The 21,324-nt window shown below is 39.2% G+C and overlaps 1 protein-coding gene across 1 annotated transcript in view; it reads left to right on the forward strand.

The window, feature by feature from the left end:
* Positions 1-487: 487 nt before the first annotated feature.
* Positions 488-21,324, forward strand: part of LOC103777266 (kinesin-like protein KIF25) — a gene marked incomplete at its 5' end in the record, with an annotated part of 38,596 nt that continues 17,759 nt past the window's right edge. The window contains 6 exons of the mRNA XM_008944815.1: positions 488-553; positions 6,474-6,615; positions 9,677-9,780; positions 11,066-11,154; positions 12,530-12,569; positions 17,467-17,534. Coding sequence (XP_008943063.1) covers positions 488-553; positions 6,474-6,615; positions 9,677-9,780; positions 11,066-11,154; positions 12,530-12,569; positions 17,467-17,534 — 509 coding nt within the window. The remainder of the gene's footprint in view (positions 554-6,473; positions 6,616-9,676; positions 9,781-11,065; positions 11,155-12,529; positions 12,570-17,466; positions 17,535-21,324) is intronic.

The following is a 21,324-nucleotide window of genomic DNA, read 5'->3' on the forward strand; positions in this document are numbered from 1 at the left end:
AGCTTACAGTTTTGGGCGAGAGTCTCAAACACAGCGGTGTGTGGGGAGCGGGCAGGCAGCCTAACGGGGCCGAGAGGCTGCGCCCCGGGACGTCTCCAACGTGCGGCCTCGGAAGCGAAAATACACGTAGTTATTTATAAATCACTAAAATAGTGCTTGTCTAAGGGTCACAGGTCTGGAAGAGGCCAGGAGGTGGTTTTGTAAAGCAAAAGCAGTTAAAATTTCATACGTGTGCATATCCGTGTAAGCAGGCAAAGTGACAGAAAGTCTAGGAAACAAAGGCGAATTCAGATTTGATCCTATTTTTCATGTGCTCCTAGACAAATACTGTGCTGAGGACATCAGGGGTGGGTGGCCCTTTGATTTTAGAACATCGGGAAACAGAGGAATATAACGATGAGAACTATCATTAATGAAGTAATATTCATCAGACTTGTATTTATTTCATTTTTACTCCTGTGGTTTTGCGTGGGGTTTTTTTCCTTAGATCAAAGAAGAAAGAATAGTTGTCCTGGAAACTGAAAACGCCGCTCTGCATCTAAAACTCGCAGAGGTAACTTGTTTATTACCAGAGGGGGAAAAAAAAAACCAAAAAGGACAGTGAAATCTGCCTGTCCATTTTCTGGCTTTGTTCTCTTCAGCTGCTGGGGAAATCTACAAAGGGATTAAGACTCAATGGTTTGTGTTTTTTTTTTAAATCATAAATGATAGCAGTAACAATATGCTGGTTAAGTAATTGTAAGTTGGCACACAAATAATTGCTATTGTTTGAAATCTATATAAAAGTGGGCTCTGCAAGCATTAAATATGGAATATTGCTTTCTGCTTGCAGGCAAAACGTTTGTCTAAAAGACAAGAGTAGGTTTTTGAAGGGATACTTTTTAGACATAATTAGGATGACGCTTTAAAAGGAACTGTTCATGGAGTGCAGGAAAGACATTTCATTATGAGTAGACTCACCAGAGAGGCACTATTGCATGTCTTCCAGCATTAGTGTTGCAGTTGTCTAGAAAAGGCAAGGAACTGTTGCAAAAGTCAGTCACAGAGCACACAGCAACAACTGGATGCACCCATTTCCTTATATTCTTCTGCAGAAGCTGTTTTTCCTAGACCATTATTGAAACAAGGAGCAGCCTGTGATGTTTGGGGTTTTCAGCAGTAGAATTTCAGGGATTTAGAGAATTTTGAAAATTGATCTACACTGCTAGAGCAGAGCCAGCTGTGAGTATTAGTTGTGATACAGACTATTGGTCAAGAGTTTCTAATCTGTGCTGAAACATTCAATGGTTGGGTAACCTCAGGAAAGGTGTTTGCCCTCCCTGTTTATTAGTTAACACCTGTGGATAAAAGTGGGTTTAACATTTTTCAAAGCCCACTTAGAAGCAGATGGTATATGTGAGATGAGTTTTGCTAGGTATAGAGAAGAATATTGTATTTTATTTTGAGAAAATGTTTCTATTGTTTGTGTTCTGCTTTATAGTATTTACCAAACCACTTAAGTATTTCAGCTGGGATTTTTTTTTCCTCCAGTTAGTAAATGCAACAGATGTAGGAAGAAATTATCTGAGTATTAGATAGTGAATCCTTGTTTTCCAGATACAGCACTGTTTGAGTTTATTGCAAAATACACTGGTAGATATGAGCACCTACAGACACGAGGACTGTGGCAGTGGTACCACCATCAGTCACAAATGATGTCAAATGGTTCTTAGAAATATTTTGCAATTAACCTTGCTCCAGTGTTTCTATTCACATGGTTATTTAAACACACCTGAAAGACTTCTGCTTCTCCTCTTTGGTTAATTTGCTCCAGCAATCTGAAAACACAAACTAAACTGATGTCTATGAAATAGTTTTCACTCTTACTATTGAAAAGCCTCTGTTAAAAAAGGATATTAATTTTGCTAAGATGAATTTAAGGTTGTGCTTTGTTGCACCGTATCCCACAGCCCTTCAGCTATGCTGGTGAAAAAAGGTAGTGCCCTCAGGTATCAGTCACTGGCCCTTCAGCTCTGCCTCAGTGACTGAGCTGTAACAGGTTCAGGCACAGTGACCAGGGTTAACAGAGGTCTCATTCTGAACTTGTAAAAGCTAATTGGATTGGCTTTGGCTGAAGCCAGCCAGGGAGCTTTGGAGGCAAGCTTATGAGGACAGCCATAAATTAGGATTTGCAGTCCAAATGTTTGTCTGTAGGTTGCATCAGCTTAACAAAACCATTATCTCTTGCTATAGATCCTCCCTGGTGTATATTAAGACAGCCATGAATGTCAGCAGTGCCACTGTTTTCTGTAGCCTGGTATTTTACTCTGCTGGCAGCATATTGTAAGGGATGTTACTGAATGTAAGAAGTCAGATTCTTTCTCTGTAGGCTGCTTTTGCCTGTATGGAAATGTGTTTGTCTGCCTGCATGCCCCTTGCTTTTGTTAGCAGTCCCTGAGGCCCTGATCCTGCAGCCTCCTGTACATAAAGCTAAGGCTGCCAAAATGGATCTGATTGCAGAACTCATCTTTCACTTTGGAGGATGCTGTTAAATAGCTCTGTTTCACTTCCATTTGTAATGAAGCTGACTATAAACAGGTTTATAAAAAGGTTTCTGGTTGTTTTTTTGCTTCTCATGCACAAATTTGCAAGCTCTGGCCTACGAACAACCCTGATGAATGCTGAAACTATTTTAATGGAGAAGACCTCAGAAATGAGGCAGCATTTGCAATAAAGATAACCTTGACAGTGGGAGTGAGGAGAGGTTGACTGCAATGACAGTGGAGTCAAACATTCCTCTTTTATTGTTTGTGTTGGGGAAAAATAGGGGCAGGGGTCAAGGGGAACCTGTGCAGATGGTGGAAAACAGATGTTAAAAAGAGGTTTTAACTAGCTTAAGCTTGTTTAACAATAAGGCTTGAGTCCTGCATTTGCTTATATGCATGCTTTGCTTTTCACACATGATTAGACATACTAATTCTGGTAGGCTACTAGTGTGAGTTTTTGTCAAGCATGTTTGTAATTGTTGCTTCTGAGTAACAGGAGTCTTGGAAATCCTCAGAGTAAAAGAACACACAAACACTGTGCAGAATCAGTCTCAGTTTCTGAGAGCTCAAAGCCCGTAACAAAAAAGGTCATGTGGGAGGTTTTTTTTTTTAAATAATCTCTTCCTGCTATTTCTCTTCCACATAAGAACTTCTAGTATTAGTGCTAAGGTGGTGTGTGTTTCTGCAGAGCCTCTGGCTGCATTTGTAAACAGAAGGTGCACGCTTTGTGGAGAGGAGCTAAACCATGTGAAAAGGTTGGTTTAGATCAGTGAAGCACTTCTCCTGGGAAATACCACCTGTCTTTATTCTAACAGCTCCAGGACATTCTGGTGTTTTTGCAGATGTAATCTGTAGCTAACCTGTAACTAAGTGTTGACTTTAAAATGCAGATTATTTTTAAACATCACGACTTGTCAGTAAATGATGACACTGTGGTTTTTAATATAATATGGGTTTTGTCATATTCACAAGACAAGAATTTCACAAGTACTCTACTGATATTTGTTTTTTTGTGTTCTTGCCTGTAAATAGTTAAAGTTGCACTATTTCTCTTTTCCTCTTCATATTAAAAAAAAAAAAATTGACCATAACAATTGCTTTTGCATAATAGGTAATTTTAGATTATGTGGTGGAGTCAGGAAGCTTGAGCAATGGACACTAACTTAGGGGCTGTGTATTACCAGCTCCTTGGGGGTTTTGGAGTTATGTGGGTCCTCAAGAGTGAGTTTCATGTTCTTCCAGAGAGCTTTCAGCACTAGATGTGGTTCACAGAATCTTAGAAAGTTTGGGGTTGGAAAGGACCTTTAGAGGTTGTCTGCTCCAAGGCCTCTGCAGTCAGCTGGGACATCTTCAACTACATCAGGTTGCTCAGAGCCACATTCAATATGACCTTGAATGTTTCCAGTTGTGGGGCTTTTGCCACCTCTCTGGTCAACCAGTTCCAGTGTTTCACCACTCTCATCGTAAAAAAAAGAAAAAAAAATATTTTTTAGCCTAAAAATTAGGCCAAAAGTTAGCTTATATCTACTCAAGTTACTTGAAGGCACTAAAACCAACTATGTAAGCTGCCCTTTTCCCTAAGTAAAGGCACAGTTTTAACCATTTAGATCCACCTCAAGCATAAGTAGGGGTTTTAGGTACTACAAAAGCATTTTAGTGATCTGATGCTGAGGTTTACCACCCTAAGGAAGTAGAGTATTGTGATGTTAGCTAGTTACCTCAAGGGGATCCCTCATGTGACTCAAAAAAAGGTAAAACCAAAGAAATTGTGTATTTACAGTATCACATACAATCAGATAATTGCATTACAGGGACAAAGGGGACAGAATGCAACAGAAGACGAGCACTTTAAAGTGATTTTTAGGTATGGTGTTGGTTTTTTTTTCTTTTAAACAGTATCAGGGGTTGGCTAGAAGAAGCACTAATGAAGTACTGCAGCTCTACTCTGCTCATGGCCAGCAGCAGAAATTGCAGAGGAGTTCTGTTGTAACCCAGCTGCATGGACAAATAAAGGTAAAGACATTTAGTAATGAAGTAGGCATAATCTATGCCCTGTAACATTTACATGCTTATCAAATATAGTAGAACCCAGAAAATGGTCAGATATGAAACTGATCTATGGCTTTATGGTATGCACAGCAGTGTGTGCAGTAAAGTGTAACAATGTCTGAGCTACCTTGAAATTTCTAGTGGTTTTGCTGTAGTAGGCTGCAAAATTACCTGAGAAGCTGGTAAAAGAGACTGCTCTGGAGCTCCCAGAGCTCATGTATGGGTTGCTGTCAATACCCAAGCTAGATATTTTTGTCATCAAAACCTTGCAGTCCCCGAATTGACTATCATATAGACATCCCCTGAAAAACAATAACTGTGTTATACTTTAAATAGATAGGCAGATCCTTTTTAAAAAACCAAAAAATAAAGCATTGGAAAGCTCCACAGATTTCACAGAGTTCTGCTCTGGCAGACCTCACAAGAGGGAGTAGTTTACTTCGTGCTCACTCAGGTTGTCTTAATTTTGCATTAAAGAGACTGGAACTGCTCTCCCAGTACCAGAATATTTTCCTTTGCTGAAGTATTTAAAGTATTTATTCCTTAAGTTACTCCATAGAATAGTGAGTTTCTTTTAGGGACACTAAAAAACGTCAGTTTTTCTCAGGGCAGCACTGAATGCCTACATAAAATGACTGAAATGTATCTTGGGAAAAAAATAATTATTCTTAACAGGTGGTGTAGCTTAATTATAACACAGTTGGACTAGATGATAATTGTAGGTCCATTCCAACTGAACTGTTCTGTTGTATTCTGATTACAGTGATTTTACTCAGTTTGGTGGTGATGTTTGATATTTTACATTAGCTAGGATGGCAGAACTGCTTGTGATGCAATACCAGTGGGTTTATTGTCAAAGATCAATGAATGTTAGGAGAGAGCAGAGCTCTTCAAATAAAAACCTAGATTAATGCTAATCCTATACCTGTAATCAAACAAACAAACAAAAAAACAACCAACAAAACTTCTTCCCAGTTATGTTTTATGGCTTTTGAAAGTGAGAAATGCAGTGATTTTCTCTGTTAGATTATAGTTTTATCCTTGAAACTAGTTGATTAATGGAAGGTCAGTACCACAGTTGGAAAAATAAAATGTCACAGAATATATGATGCTTTGTACCAGACTGACTAGTGAAGCATCACGTTGCTTCTAGGAGATAAGAGACTATGAAGTTCATCTTATAAATGGCTTTACATTTTCATTTCGAGACTTTGATGCTAGGAAACCTACTCATCCTAAAATCAGATCAGTTTGGTTTTATTTTATTTGAACTCTTAAGTGAATATAAGCTGCTCTTAAAGACATTTAAAGTCTCGTATGTTATGCTGAGTTATATCCATAATTTTTCTGAGCATGTTTATCCAAACATTTTTCTGAGCAGTAAGGTTTTTGATCTGTCAAAATACATCTGTTCTCATAGGAAGGCATAGAACTGGCTTATTTAAGAAATGATTTAGAGTGAAGCTTAACAAATACCTCCTCATCAAAGTGTGGAACACGAATGCAGTACGACCTATATGGATCACAATTTTCCATTGCTAATTCTGGGTATGTCTTAGAAGTGAACAGAACACACACACACACGCCTACACACACTTATTTTTGTTTGAAGAAATAAGACTTTGTTATACCTGGAGCTGTGTTATGGCTGAAGTATGTACCATAAGATGGTAAGGATCCATAAAGTCTTGAAATCTTCAAGAAATGACATTGCTATATATCTTGCAGGTTCCTTATCTAAACATGTTGGAAGATATCTTCCTGAAGACTTCCTTTCACCAAGCAGAGAATTCTTTCTGATTGTGATACCTCACTACAATTGTTTCTGTTGTTGTTATATTGATTCTTCCTTAAGTGCTGTTTTTATTTCTTTATAATGTATTTTTTCTTCTGGTGGAGAAGAGGCTTAAGCAAGACCTGAAGAGCCTCCATTCATTTGCTCTTGAGCTTTTGAAAGACTTTCAGCATCAAAGCAAGACTTACCTTTACCAAATTTTGACAGCAGTCCAGGGGATACAGCTGCAAAATGAAGCAATGCAAAGTAAGGCTCATTGCATTTACATTTCAAACAATGTCATTGTTAAATGTTACCAGCGTTAAAAGGTTGAGTCTGACTTTCCAGAAATGTGTCACTGGAATGGTAACACTTATTTTTTGTTTGACATTGCATCATCAAGGTATTCTACAGTGTTAGGAAGAGTGTAAATAACTCTGCAGAGGTTATGACTGATCATTTGAATTTAACTTTTTTGTTGATAGCAGCTGCTGCTAGACTGCTGCTGAGTTGGCTCAGCTGTAATGTTTTTAATCTGGAGTTCTCAGGCTTATTATCTTGACTATTTTAGCACAGCTGGATGAAGAATGTGTTGCTTTAGCTGAAATTTGTCTGCTTTTGACTGGGCCAGAAAATTGCTGAGGTGATTTCAAAGATTTCTGAAAACACTGCCTGAAATTAGGATGGACTGGATTTTTAATATTTCTACGTATTTACAGGGAAAATTTTACTTCCACATCAAAACCAATCCCACTCTCTAAACTGTAGATACTAACACCCCATGAACTACTGTTTTGGAATTCAGGTCCTTCCTTGTTCATGTGTAGATACAAAGCAGAGCCTACAGTGCACTGGTGCTCTCTGCCCACTGAGGACTGGGAGCACTGGTTCTACACCTGGGTCTCTTGGCATGCATCTCTGCTCCTGTCAACTGCATGATGCAGTGTTCTAGGAAATCACAACCAGGAGGAGCTTCCTTGCCCATAACAAAATAGTGAGTTGGTACATAGCTGGATGACTTATGTTTTTAATTTGGCCGTTTTTCAGTTCTCTGTCAAATGTTTTAGATGGAGATTCTATTGTAAAGGTTAAATAGTACAGTCAGAATTGCCATCCTTAAATTACATATAATCTTTTGTAAACAGAAAGCCAAAAGTAAGTGTTCCAGAGACAATACATGTTATCAATTTATTCCTAAATTAGGGATGGAAAATGAGGGAGAGAATTATAGCAGAAACATTCAAATGGGTTGATTTCAAGGCTGTAGCTGACATGCGACGAACTGTAAAATTTTCATTAATAACTGAGTAGCCCCTTGCTTAGAAATATTTATTTACAGTCTGAAAACCAGGCTATGGCCATCTTTCCCACTGAAATTTAAGTAGTAGTAATTTGGAAGAGAGAGAAGTGCTCATTATTCTTTCATTTCTGCTTGTTGCCCTCGTAAACAAAGCTGCTATCGTCTTAGCAAAACCTCTGGCCATTGGACTGTAAACAGTACGACCGAGGCAGCTGCAGAAATTGAGCAGGTTTTTGGAACTGTTGGAATTTCTGAACATTTAAGATGACTTCTCAGCTGGCTCCATCATGCCAGTGTTACCAGAAAGAGGGAACGTCAGTAGCTGTGCATGCAGAACACGTTTTCAGAGGAGACCCCCGTTCTCACTGCTTGGCAAAGTGGCGAGTCCAAGGGAGCAACATCTGTTCAAGTGAATTTGTGACAGAGGAGTTGCTGCAGGTTGCTGGCATATTTTTTGCCAGCTGCTGCAGCCCAGTGAATTGGATATCCTTTGTGGTTCCACACTTTCTCTCCGGGGTGGAGAAGAGGAAGAATTGGGTCAGGAGCTTATTTCCCACTTTGCCCAAATGCTGGCACCTGTGTGCTGTGCTGCTTTTGGAGAAGCTGTCCTCTGTACTGTGCTGGTGACTTCTGTTGGTGGAAGGTGAACCACCATCATCTTTTACTCGTAACCATATCTGAGCTAGACTGTGGCTGTGCAAGGTTGTGAAAGAACTGAAGGTGTGTACACAAATTTATAAATAAGATCATTATTATGGAGATCATTTCATCCATGGATTCCAACCTCACATTTTGAAAAACAAAAATGTATGATTGTTGTATCATACAAATGTATATATCAGTGATTGTAAGAGTCACTTCTGACAATTTATTGTAACATACTTGCATGTGATTCTCCAAACTAAAACGTGCTAGTGTTACTCCATATACAGGATGAAAGAAAGGGATTTTTCATAATGAAACTTGTAGACTTTGATCCCCCAGCTGTTAACATCATGTTTCCCCTACATGTACTTGTGGAGGCATATTATGAGTTGGAGGTGAATAGAGTGGGTGTTAAAAAATAAGATCTGAGAAATCTCTAGTGTAGACAAAGGTCCTTTGGAGTTAGGTGATTTCTAGTCTTTTACAGGAGAGCATAAATCATATGTGTGTCATGTTGAGATTTTAATCTGTTTCTTTCTTTGTAAGGTAGCACTTAGAGAAGCTGGTGGCCATCCTGCTAACTCAGCTCTCAGACCATGGTTGTGACTGCTTAATACATCTTCAAACTGTTCACTGATTGCTGGGCAGATTAATTTCCCACTGGGGTCCCTAAAACCTTGCTTTTTACAGAAGTTTACAGTCACATTGTGCCCTCTGGGCTGTATGTTTGTTTAGGCCTGCTCAGTGTTAATGTAATTGGGCTGAAATAAAACCATTTGTGTGTTCAGAAGGCTTTTATAATGGCCCACATCACTCTCCTCAGTTTTCTGAAGGAGGCTCCCTGGAGTTGAAAAGATCAATCTTTTTTATGCAGCCCTACCCATGAAGTGAATGCCCCTGTTTTAAAAGAGAACCCTATAGCTGTTGTACAGGATTAGCAGCACTGTAAGTGAGGCTGAGGATAAATGATGGGTTGACTTCTTGTAAAGTTAGCTGGCATGTATCTAATGATCTACAATATGGCACAAGCCTTGCAAGTGACAGCCCTATCCAGAAAAGTTTAGATTTCAGGCTTCACTGACAGGTAACATTACTCAAACTAAACTGATACATTTGAACTGCCTTTAAATATCTTGTATTTTTGATTGGTCTTCAAGATTATGCATGTATACCTGTGGTAATTATCTGTAACTTTGCCTAACCATTTGATAGCAAGAAGGGTGATGGGATTTTTCAGAGGTATGTAGAAAATCAGGAACTAACTGTCCTAATTAAAATGTGGTAAAAGTTAGAAAGGTTTATGCTTGTATTTCATGAGGTGCTACTAGAAAATTCACTTTGTAAAGTCACAGAGTTTAGTTCTTTGAAACAGCTTTCTTCTAGTATTTCAGATAAAAGCTTTTGATCTTGAGCAGTCTCTGGAAGAGGTGACAGAGAGATATGAGAAAGAAAAACAAAAGAGGAGAGCTCTACATAACAGCTTAGTTGTAAGTACCTGGGAGAGTATGGTTTCGTTGGAATTATGCACATCATTTCCTCACCAATAAAACTAATGAGTATACTTTTCATGGATATATGACCTCCTCCATCTATCTATATTGCACATACATGTTATATGTCTATATATAATGCCTATATAGTATTTCTTTGCTGAGGCTTATTGGTGTTACAGTAAACTCCACCCTGTTCTTTTTACACAGGCATCTTCCAAATGCACTTTTGCAATGTGTTGCCCTAAGGAGTATTATCCACTTCTGAATTTTTGAAAACTTGAGTTTCTTCATCCTCTTCTCTCAACTTTCAGCTTCTGAAATTGTTTTAGAATTCTTAAAATTATCAACTTGAAATTGTAAAATGGTAATCTTTTCTTTTTCCAAATACATTTAGCTGTATCCTGCTCAGCCATTAGTGATGGTTCATTTGGGAATTCATTTTTTTTTTTTTTAATTTTTGTATTTTAACTTTATTCTTCATCCCCACTCCTCCAGATTAGTAGTTTTTGGGTTGCCTGATTCAGGACCTGATTCTTAGAAAAAAAGGCTACCTTCAAACAAAATTCTTTTAGGTTTTCCTACCTGGGAAAAATGAAGCTTTTTGTTTAAAAGTACTTGCCTTCCAGACTCTGCCTTGTGTTGCAGTTTACTGCAAGGATATTCCCCAAGGCAGTGGGGAGTTAGTGCCAGTGGTCACTAGTCATCACAGGCAAGCTCTTTTCATTAATAAAAAATGAGAAGAAGAACTGATCACCAACAAAAAAGAAGGAAAAAACAGGTTAGATAACCTGCAGTCTGAAACAGCCTGCAGAGGAAAATCAGTTACTGGCTTTTTAGTCATGTGTGAACACACAACAGAGAGGAAAATGTACAAAATGTTTTATAGTTGACATCTTCCTCAGGGCTGGTGGAGGAGAAATGGAGTGTGTAGTCTTGTCTGTTGAGTTAATATAGGTGGTGGAAGAAGCTCAGGTGAACAGGAAAGGTACTTGAAGAGGAGAAAATGGCTGAGATTGAAAGCCTTTTTAATTTTTTTTCCGTGTAGACTGGAGGGGGCTACACCATTCCAGAGCTCTAAAGAGCTTGCATTTCCTCAAGTACTTTCTCCTAACTTCTCAAGGCAAATGATACTGATATTATTTTTCTCTCCACAGAGTCTAAGCCTGTGAAGTTGTCAACACCTGCTTTCCTAAACACATTCATGTCTGCTTCATTGCTTCCAGTGTATTTGTCCTCTCCAGTAGTTTTTGTTAAATCCATCTTAATAATCTAACCCTAGGAACTGAGGGGAAATATCAGAGTCCACTGCAGGATCCGACCACTGCTGCCTTTTGATGCTGCTGCTGGACATTCACTATCACAAGATAGGTAACTTATCTTGGCTGTGGCAGAGCTTAGCTGACTCATCATTAACACACAGAGAAAACAATAGTTAGGTGTTTGTGAGAGCAACTGTGTTACTGATTTATGGGTTTTTTTTTTATTATCCCTGACTCGGCAGAAGTAATACAGCTGCAGTTGGTTTATCCACTATCCTACACAAATCCTGGGGTACAGTAGTGTAAAAACTGTGAGGAGTCGTGGGCAGAGAAACAGACTCAGTGTTACAGTTGTTTTGTAATGCTGTGGAACAGATTTACAGTCAGCACAAACACTGGTAATCCCATTTCAGTATAATTTGGCTCTGCATCCCTAATTTATAATACACTTACTGTGAAGTGTCAAAACATTCCAAGATCCAAAAGGAAAAGAGGGATTAGATGCAAGTATGTGCTATAACAAGCTGAATTCTCCATAGATGACTAACATGAAAGAAGGTAGGAGTCAAAACATACACAAAGTAAGAAAGAAGGGGAAAACTAGGTGGGTGGCTAAAAAACAGTAACATTATCATTTGCCCTATCAGTAGAGAACTGATTTGGGGCTTTATTTTACTTTTGCTGGCTGGTAATTTTAAAAGAGTACACTCTGTGTTTTAAAGTTTATTAATTTTTGGCAAACCTTTAAAAAAAAATACAGAATTGTTTTAATTAAAACATGAAAAACAACAGACAAGAAATTTCAAGAACCCTGAAAGGGAAACTTGCATTAACCTGTGTTTGGTATAACTGGGAAGGAACCCACTCACTGTTTTTGTTGTTGTGTGGAATAGTGCAGGCAGGTGCTGAATTGCAGGGTAAACCAGGGTGGACTGGGCCAAACAACCAATCTCTAAGGCTGCCTCTTCTCTTTTCTTAATATAGCAAAAAATAATCTAAATAAAACTTAGTTGTAAAACTAAGGCCCAATTCTCAAAACACTTACACACATGAATGATGCTCCTAAGCAGTCTCAGTCAGAGTTTTTGGACTAGTAATAGATGCAGGATCAGGGACAAATGCCTAAAAAGAGGGTGTTTTCACTGTATTGTTCTAAAGTTAAAGCCTCTATTTACAAGCTCATATTACAATCTCAAAATAGTTGAAAGGCTTGCATGTGAATTAGTCTTAATTGAGTTTGTTTTAAATTTCATTTTTTAAACAGATTATTTCGCTTGATTGGACTTTATTTTGTTTTTATTCACAATTAGCTGTGGTGTTAGTATGTCCATAGGGTACAAAAATAATGGCAGTTCTGAAAGGGACTCTTCAGAAAACTTGTAGTTCATGGACATTTTGAGCATTGACTTTCCTCAGCTAAATGGGACACTTATGGTTTGAAAGGTACCTTTTGTACCCCTGATGACTTTTTTTTTTTCTTACAGGCAAAGCTTTTCAGAAAAAGTGGCATATGCAGCTGATGATGTGAGTATTTGCTGGTGCAATTCAAAAGCACATTCACAGATCCTAGGAAGGAGAAGAAAGAGGGACATGTGAACCATGTTTTTTTTTTTAAAAAAAGTTACTTTCTTGCCAGTTGGTGCCCAGCTTTGATCACCCATGGGTGCAATAGCAGGTTCTGACTCTTTGTAGTGGCAACAGCTTTGAGCTTCTGCTGGTGCAGTCATTGTATTTGCTGGAAAAATTCCTAAAATAGTGCCAGGCATTTTTCATTTTACTATTGCAACACAACTAATGCGTTAGGAGAGAAATATGTTATCTCATGAACCACAAGAGCCCACGTGGCACTGCAGGCAAGCATGTTGAAGTGTCCTGGCTTAGAACCATCAGAGAAAGCAGAATGAGCACTGAGGGTGCAAATCCAGATGACATTCCAGCATTCACTGAGGCCATTACCAAGATATAAAATGTTAAAAAGCAGAGTAGTGTTTGCTATGGCCAAAGTATTAACTTGGTGTTTAATTTTCTTAGCCACCACAGTTCTTAGCTGGCTGCTCACTGTTACTTACATGTCAGTTAGCCAGATTCTCTTCTGTAGTATATAGTACTTAGTATATTGCTGAAGTGACCTACAGTATGTTATGCATTTAAATCTCCCAAATTATAGCTTCATTAGGCAGATCTCACTTGCATAATGTGATTACTTAGAGACATATCTATGCAATTAGGAGACTAACAGAGCACATGAAAAGTCAACTAAGAAAGAGTAAATATGTCAGGACATAAAAACCAGGCATCTGTAAATGGCAGACATAGTATTCTGGGTGCCATGGCCCATTTATTGTACTCCTACATGCACATTTATTGTACTACAAAATGCCACAACCATTTCTGACCTATTAAAATCTATTGCATAAAGATGAAATTACATAATATTTAGGGTTTGGATTCTTTCATATAGATATGTGATGTGTTACAGTATCTGTCCATGTACAGGCAAAGGAGTGTCTGCTTGCTTATGCCTATGCATGAATTTTAGTTTGTATGATACAGTGACCTGGTAACCTTCAAAATCCTCACTTGCTCTCACATTTACAGGTCCTTATGAAATATTCCAGGAAAATAAATTTATGTGTAGACTTGATTATAAAATGAAATTTGCAACTAATTGCCTGGGTTTGGAAAACACAGCATCAACTTCAAATATTTTATTGGTTTGTCTTGACATTTGTTTGGTTAAAATGCGTTCTAGTTTTGATCAAACACCTGAAGTTTTTGTGTTATTTTCTTAACGTGATTTTTTACAAAACTATCCAAGGTCACGAGGGAGGATAAAAGTACAACCAACTTTTTACAAAAAGCAGTCAATTCAGGTTAATTTAACAAAAGCAAAGGAAAACATTTATTGCCTGCTTGTTTTGCTTTTAACAGCTGAAGGTGTTATGCTTGTGGCTAGGATAAATATGCAGTTTTCAGATAAAATTATGGGATGTGATTTGTTATTGAGCTTTTAGTTGCAACACAGTCAAAGCTCCTGTTTCTGGAAACAAGTTAACCATTTTCCAGGCAAGTATTTATGATTTAAAGGAAATTTTAGATCCAGGTGAAGAAAGACTGTGATACCCGTGCTGAGTTTATTCATTTGGCTTTTTCAGTTCATGGCAAACTTTTCGGATATTTCACTGAAAATACTTCCTATCTGTAACATAATCAGGCAGTTATCTGCCATGAGCATTTTAGAGCTAATGTGCATTAGAAAGCAGAGCTGCATTTGAGACCCAGAGTCACAACACAGCCCAGCATACATATCAGAAACTATGGCTGGATCTTCTGGACAAGCTTCAGCTTCATATTGTTCCTGGTTTGGACTGGAGCTCTAGTAATATGCTTATCAGTCTCATCTATGCTACAACTTAGTCATGTTACAACTAGAATAGGGAAAACATCTGTCTCATAGTGAAAGACCACAAGAGAAATTGCAGAATAAAGTAGCTTTGCTTCTATTCTGCCAGGAGCTATGTTAAGACTTCCTTCAAACTGTCTGTAGATAGGCAGAACTGACACTTGGCAAGAACAGTTGTGTATCTTTTTGTGAGACTGAGACTCCATAAATTCCATTTAGTCTTTGAGTGTTTTTTCTTTTGTTTATTTGGAGATTCATATCATTCTTCAAAAGACATGTGTGATCTTTTCTACAATCTTGCTCTTCTTGTCTAGAGAACCATGATTCCAAGTCTAAAAAATACTCATGATTTTGCTAGATGTAGAGAAAAGTATTTCATTTCAGGTTTTGAGCTCCTTTAAGATCTTTGAAGTGTCCTTTTTTCTTTCTCATGTATGCCCAGCTCCTCAGCATAACACTAACAACTGTCTGAGCCTTTCTCCTGAAGCTTGTTGAGCAATAGTGGCAGAGAGTGAGCACACTCTACGTGTCAGGATGAACTACTCCACATAGACCAGGACACAGAGCAGTGCCAGTATTGTCACTACCTGGGAAAATGAGTAGGTGGGGAACTGAATGCTCAGACACTTATTGATGGTGACAGGACGAGGAGGAGTGGACACAAAATCCAGGAAATTCAGCTTTAACCTAAGAAAAAGCTGTGAGAGTAGTGGAAAAGTGGAACAAGTTGCACAAAGAGGGTGTGGACTCTCCAACTTTGGAGATACTCAAAACCTGACTGGACATGGTCGGGGGCAATCTGCTGTAGCTGACCATACTGTGAGCTGGGGTCTCTGTCTCAGTGATCTCTGTAAGTCCCTTCCCACCTCAACCATTCTGTAATTCTGGCCCAGGATGCCACCCACCACTTTTCTGTAATGCTGTCCATCTCTGGCAGGGTGTGCTGGGTGCACTGGTGAATACAGGTGTCCTGTCTGAATGAGTAGCTGTGTGTGTGCCTGGATCCACACCACCAAATGCAGACTTATAAATGAGGTGCCTAATCTCTCCAGACTCCCCTTCTGGTTGCTGAAGAAAAGTAGCCACCTCCAGAGGGAACATCATTCACCCGAGATCTGAATTAAATTTTAAAAATGTTTGCCTCTCTCCACAACTACATAGGCACCTGCCCTAGTCTATACCTGAAGTGATATTTGATTCCAGCTTCTTCTGGCACAGAGAAAAGAAACTGTCTGCCTCTGTGGGATGACAAAGAGGCTGCTCTGAATATCAGGCAATGATATGAAAGATTCTGGTGTTTCTTCAGGGTAGGACTGGGAGAACATGAAACAAAGCCAAGACCCTCCTTTTCTTGGGAGATAATTTTGTAATAGACCAGATGAATGTAGCTATAGCAGTCGGAGACACTGTTGCTCCCCGGTCACTTATCCCCATCCCCAGCTAGAGGTTTCTCCCCCTGGTGCTTAACCAGGTGGGGAATCCTTCCAGCTGTGCATGGCAGCCTCACTGCTGTGTCAGCTATGCCCTGAAGCTGACAGTGAAACATGAGGTGCAGTCACAGCCTCCCTTACTGACTCTGCTGGAGAGCAGTAGTCTGGGGAAAGGGGGCACAGCCTTCAGCAGATATGCACTAACGAGTGATAAGAAATGGTAATTATCAAACCTAGATACTGTGATCATGTCTGTATCCACTATTCCATATAGATCATTTACAATTCATTCCCTGCCTTACTGATTTTCACTGACTGGATTGCTCCCCAGGCCTGGGGAGTCAGGCTTGGGTGTCAGGACAGATTGCGAATGTTTATGAAGTATCCTTTTGTCATTTCCATAGTTCATATTGTCCTGAAAGAACTCAGACTGGGAGTATTCTGTGACTGTGGGGTGAAAAAAGGGTTCTTCAGTGTTCATGTGAGACAGCTGTATGGATTTCATAAGCACTGTTGAGAGGGAAACCTGCTGAGGTTCTGTAGACCAGCAGCCGTGGTAGATGCGTTAGGCCATACTGATCTTCTGAGAAAGGAAGTTCATTACCAATGCTCATATAAAACTTCTGCCTATTAAGAATTAGTTTGTTTCTGTGTTATGCAAAGGGGGGGTGGGGGTGGGCATGTGTCCCATTTTTAGCCTTAGGGAAAGCTAGTCTGCAAGTAAATTTGGTACCTGAACCGGGAATGTGTTCCATAATGCTATATCATTTTTCTTTTTTTTTTTTTCCTTCCTCCAGAGCCTATTGGTTACTGATCCAATCAGAATTTCTGTGTCAGGCTCTTTTGTAGCCAAGTGTTGTACTCACATCTGTACGGCTGCTAGGTTTGCCAGTGCTGGGGTGGGTAACATATAGCTCATTCTGTAGAGTGAGCCTTGTCATCATTAGGTTGATGATGATACATTGGCCTTATCCAAGGAAGAAGAGATACTTGTAAACTCAAAACAAGAAATTTGATTTTTGTTAGCTACTTGCACTCTGGGCATATTGTTATCCAGTCGTTACTTGCTCAGCTCTTTTCAACTTCAGCCTGTGGCTTTACTCATTTAAGGCCATTAGTTCAGCACTCCAAGCTACTTGTCTGAAGCACAGTAGGAATTTCAGCACTGCCATCAAATGCAGTCATGTAACCACAGGTCAGTAGTCTAGGAAACCTCCTTGAATTAGATTAAGTATTTTGTGTATTAGTGAGCTTCCACCCAAATTGTTGTAAACCCCCTGCCCATTTTTTTTTCTTTGCTTTTTTTTCTGCAATTAAGTAAGACATGCCATGAGGAGCAGAAGGGCACAGAAGTTGCTATGTAAGGCATGCCAGATTTACACTCTTGGAATAGTTTAAAGAGTTGCTTACATATCTGTGAGAAAACTACTCTGTAATCCATCTGGAAGGTGGATTCCTGCTGGAGAAGAGCCTTGGACTTCACGATCCTTAGTTACTGCTGTCATCTGAAACGTTAGAAATGAAAAAATTTTCTTTTTATGTATATGTGCATATGATATTAACTCTAAGTGTTTTGTTTTTCTCTTAGGAAACTGTCCTTGTAAAGTGTAGCCGTCCTGGTCATGCATCAATAAACAAGACTTTTCAGTTTGAGAGGTGGGTAGTCCTGTGTAGCACTCTGGATTGCTGGAGATTTGTGTGGTGAAGACTAAGTTTTTTAGTAGGCTTTGGTTAGAAGATAATGATCTTTTTTGTTGTTTTTCAATGTGGTATTCGTGTTCTTCCCAGAACAGAAGGTACCTCAGGATATAGGTGAGACACTTAATCTTCCTTCTCAGTGAAGACTTCTGATATTTAGTTTGAAAGCTGCTTGAAACCTGTGTAGAGACTTATTTGACCCTCTTCACAGTCTGAGTAGCTCTCACCATCCTCGCAACATGTTGAGAGATACCAAAATGTTACCTGTGTTTTAAAGGTGAGGACTTGAGGTGGTTTGTGTGACTTCAGCATTAGACAGACAGCGTGACTGAGCCAGAAGCTGGACTGAGGACGTGTAGGACTTGGTGTTCAGCCATGCTACTTTTAACTTGGAGTTAAAATGGCCTGAACACGGAGAGCAGGGTAGTGCAGTAGCATGTAAATGCTACTTTCCCTGAGGGAAAGGCTATAGTGTGACCACTTTCCTTGTTAGGTGCTGAAGAACCCACACAGACAAGAGAGATTTGAGTGCACCAGCTGTGATAAGAGTTTGACTTGGTGTTTGTGCTTTATGAGGCACCAGAGAGTCAGTCTGCAAGACAGAAAACTGCAGGGAGTCAGTCTGAAAGGTGCCTTGTGTTCTTTCAGAGTTGAGCTGACCTGAACATCTCAAGACAGGAACAAATGGTTAAATTAATACAAATGAGGTCTCTGTTAATGAAGAAATACAAAATTTTGGCCCGTGCCTTTTTTCTAATGCAAACTTTGCATTGATATGTCACAGTGACTTATACAGTAGGCTCCCTACCCTGAACCATGCTTCAAAACCCTCTGGAAACAGAATACAAGAGGACAGTTTTATGCTTCCTTGCTTGAAGGCAAAACTGGATGTAAAGTCAAATGTACCCAACGTGAATTATCTGTCCTAGTTTAAACTTAAGGTCTGAGCCTCTTTGGCCCAAACTGCTGTAGCTTTGATAAACATTGCCAGTCACTCACCCTTTCCTTGAGGCATCCTTGTAAGATGCTGCCTCTTTCTACTCATGAAGACTGGGGTCTGCTGTTGTGTAGGCCAGTAAATAACTGGAAATTCCTGAGGTAATGCAAGTCTTGGGGAAGCCTTACTGTTCTCATAGGTTATAGGACTCCCTTGCCAGAAGGCACATGAACTCTCTCAAGATACACAGCCCCCATGCACGTCTGCTAAGCTACTCAAAGTCATTCCTTTCACCCTCCAGCTATGCCAAACACAGACACATCAGCTGAAGTCAATGCAGAGTACTGCTGGAATTCAACTCTGTAGAGCAACACAGTTAATGATACTGACACAGGACTCCAGAGGTGCTGTGACTCTGGATGTGTGGTGTAGATCCTGATAATCAGGAAAAGGGTTAAAAAAATGTAAATCCCCCAAAGAATGCAGTTCTTGGGGAATGTTTTTTCAGTGTCCCAGAACAGCTCTTTTTTATAAACAGAAGAGCATATGGTTCTTATGAACTCAAAAATGTTTATTTTCTTAGTAAAGTTTTATGGAACTAATAAATGTCAAAATATTTGATTTCAGCTCAGGAGGAAAATTCCAACTTTCAGCATGTTTTGCTTTTATAATTTTATTGGCAAATCAGTTAGCAAAATAAAAAAGAAGCTCAGAATTTTCAAGGTGAAATTAACCATAATCACTACACAGGGACAAAAATGTCACCATTCTGGTAAAAATACATGGGCTTATAGACAGATATTCCCTGAATTTGCTGCATCTTCCCTGGTCTCAGGTAGCTAATGGAGTAAGTGTCCATGCTTCAGCCAGTGCTGTGATTACAAGGTAGCATAAACTAGTTGGAGCCAACTTGAAACTACTTCCTTTGGGTACTGGTAGCATTTGAACCACAGCAGCTACCTAGTGGAAGTAAAACCCCTTTAGGAAATTGAGTAAATATTGGAGTAGTTACTGTAAGGTGGAGCCTCATGCCTTTCCTCTGAAGGGCTACCAGAACCTGACCCTGACCCAGCTATGGCTGTGCTACTTTGCAGTGCAAACAGACTACTGAGGCTGGTTGATTCCAGCCCTGGTTGTGGTCGGTAGCAATCTGTGTGCTTTGTTAGCCAGCAAAACTCATCAACAGCAAGCAAAAACAGTATGAAAGTTCCCCTCTCTATAATAACTTTTTTATTTTTTTAATAGTAGCTCTGTTTTGATGCATTAAGAAAAATAATATCATTTCAACACATACTGGAGTTAGGGACCTAGCTGGTTAAGATAGACGACTTGGTGCTAATGAATATTTCATCTATTGCAGATGTTAAATGAAACAGAGAAAAGTGTTTGGAAGTGCTTTTACTCTCTTATATTGACCTTGCAGATGTGCAAAGTTCACTGAAGCATATGTGCATATGCATGCACAGCAAGGATGGAGTGTTGCTGCTCAGTGTCTGTGTCCTCCCAGTATGAGCTGTGCCACATCTCTGCATAGTTGTTGGTTTCTCAGTGTAGGATGACAGCACATCAGTGGAATGGCACGACAAGCAGTATTTGTCCATTAAGCCAGACAAGTGCTCCTTTCCTGAGCAAAGGGAGTACATTTTCATGCAACTTGCAATTAGACTGTGGAACACATTGCCACAGGATGTTACTCCAAGCCAAAAATTCAGTAAGATGCAAAAAGAAACTGAATACTAATTCTAATAATTTATTTATTTTTTTAAAACCGAGATTCATTTTGTATTTTGGTTTTAAGGCCAGTTTACAGTTTTTAAGGATTAGGATGAGACAAAGAGATGAATTACTGTGTCTCTAGCCACCATAGTGTTTCTTGCTACTTCCTGTGGTTATTGGTAGGACAAAACACTGAACTTAAGTGGGTTGTCTCTAATTCTGTGTCTGTTTTATCAGTGATTCCTCTGTATGGTCTTATTTATGGAGAACATGAATACAAAATACACATTTCCTCAGGCTGTGGTGGCCAAATCCTGGTCAAATATACAAAAAGACTTGAGTAAATCTTAAAGAGCATACTATGTCTTCATTCAGTTAAACTTGTAGTATCATATATAAGCTGTGGGGTACTGCTGAGTGAAGGGTACTAGTATGCTACATACAGAGGGAAGCAGCTATGCTTTGTAATCCTTATTGCTACCAAACCTCCTGTTTCTTGTTTTGCTATAAGCTGTAAAGAACAGATATCACTCAGTGGAAAACACACCTAAACAAAACAGAAGACAACAGAAAGATATCAGAAAAGGAATCTTTTTCCAGAGATAAACATTCCTACCTCAAATACTTAAGTGTGGCTAATGACATTCATGTTTAGATTCTGTTTAATCTTGTATAAACACTACGTGCTGCAGGCTGTTATCTTGGGGAGGAGGTTTTTGGTGTGCTAGAGAAGAAATGAATGAGTTAGGATGTCCACGTTTTATGATGAGAATTTCCTCCTTTTGGTGATTTCCTGTTTTCAGGTCTTGATTTTATGCTATACAAACTTTATAGTTGAAAATGTTGAAGGAAAAATTTCTTTGAAGACACCCATGTTAGCTATTTTCCTCCCCCTGAATTTGAAAAAAACATACAGTTGTTCTAGACATCATTGTTTTGGCTCAAGGATTGTACTGGCATTGCTCTTTTCTAAGAGGTGGAATTGACTCAATTTAATTGGCTTTCATTCTGTTGAAAAATTAGTTTGGAATCAGAAGGCAAAAGAAAGTCTTCCTTCGAGTCAGATGTGTTTATTTCAAAGTAGATAGTTCAGCA

Source organism: Merops nubicus, unplaced genomic scaffold, assembly GCF_000691845.1.
Source record: "Merops nubicus isolate BGI_N331 unplaced genomic scaffold, ASM69184v1 scaffold19037, whole genome shotgun sequence".
NCBI lineage: Eukaryota > Metazoa > Chordata > Aves > Coraciiformes > Meropidae > Merops > Merops nubicus.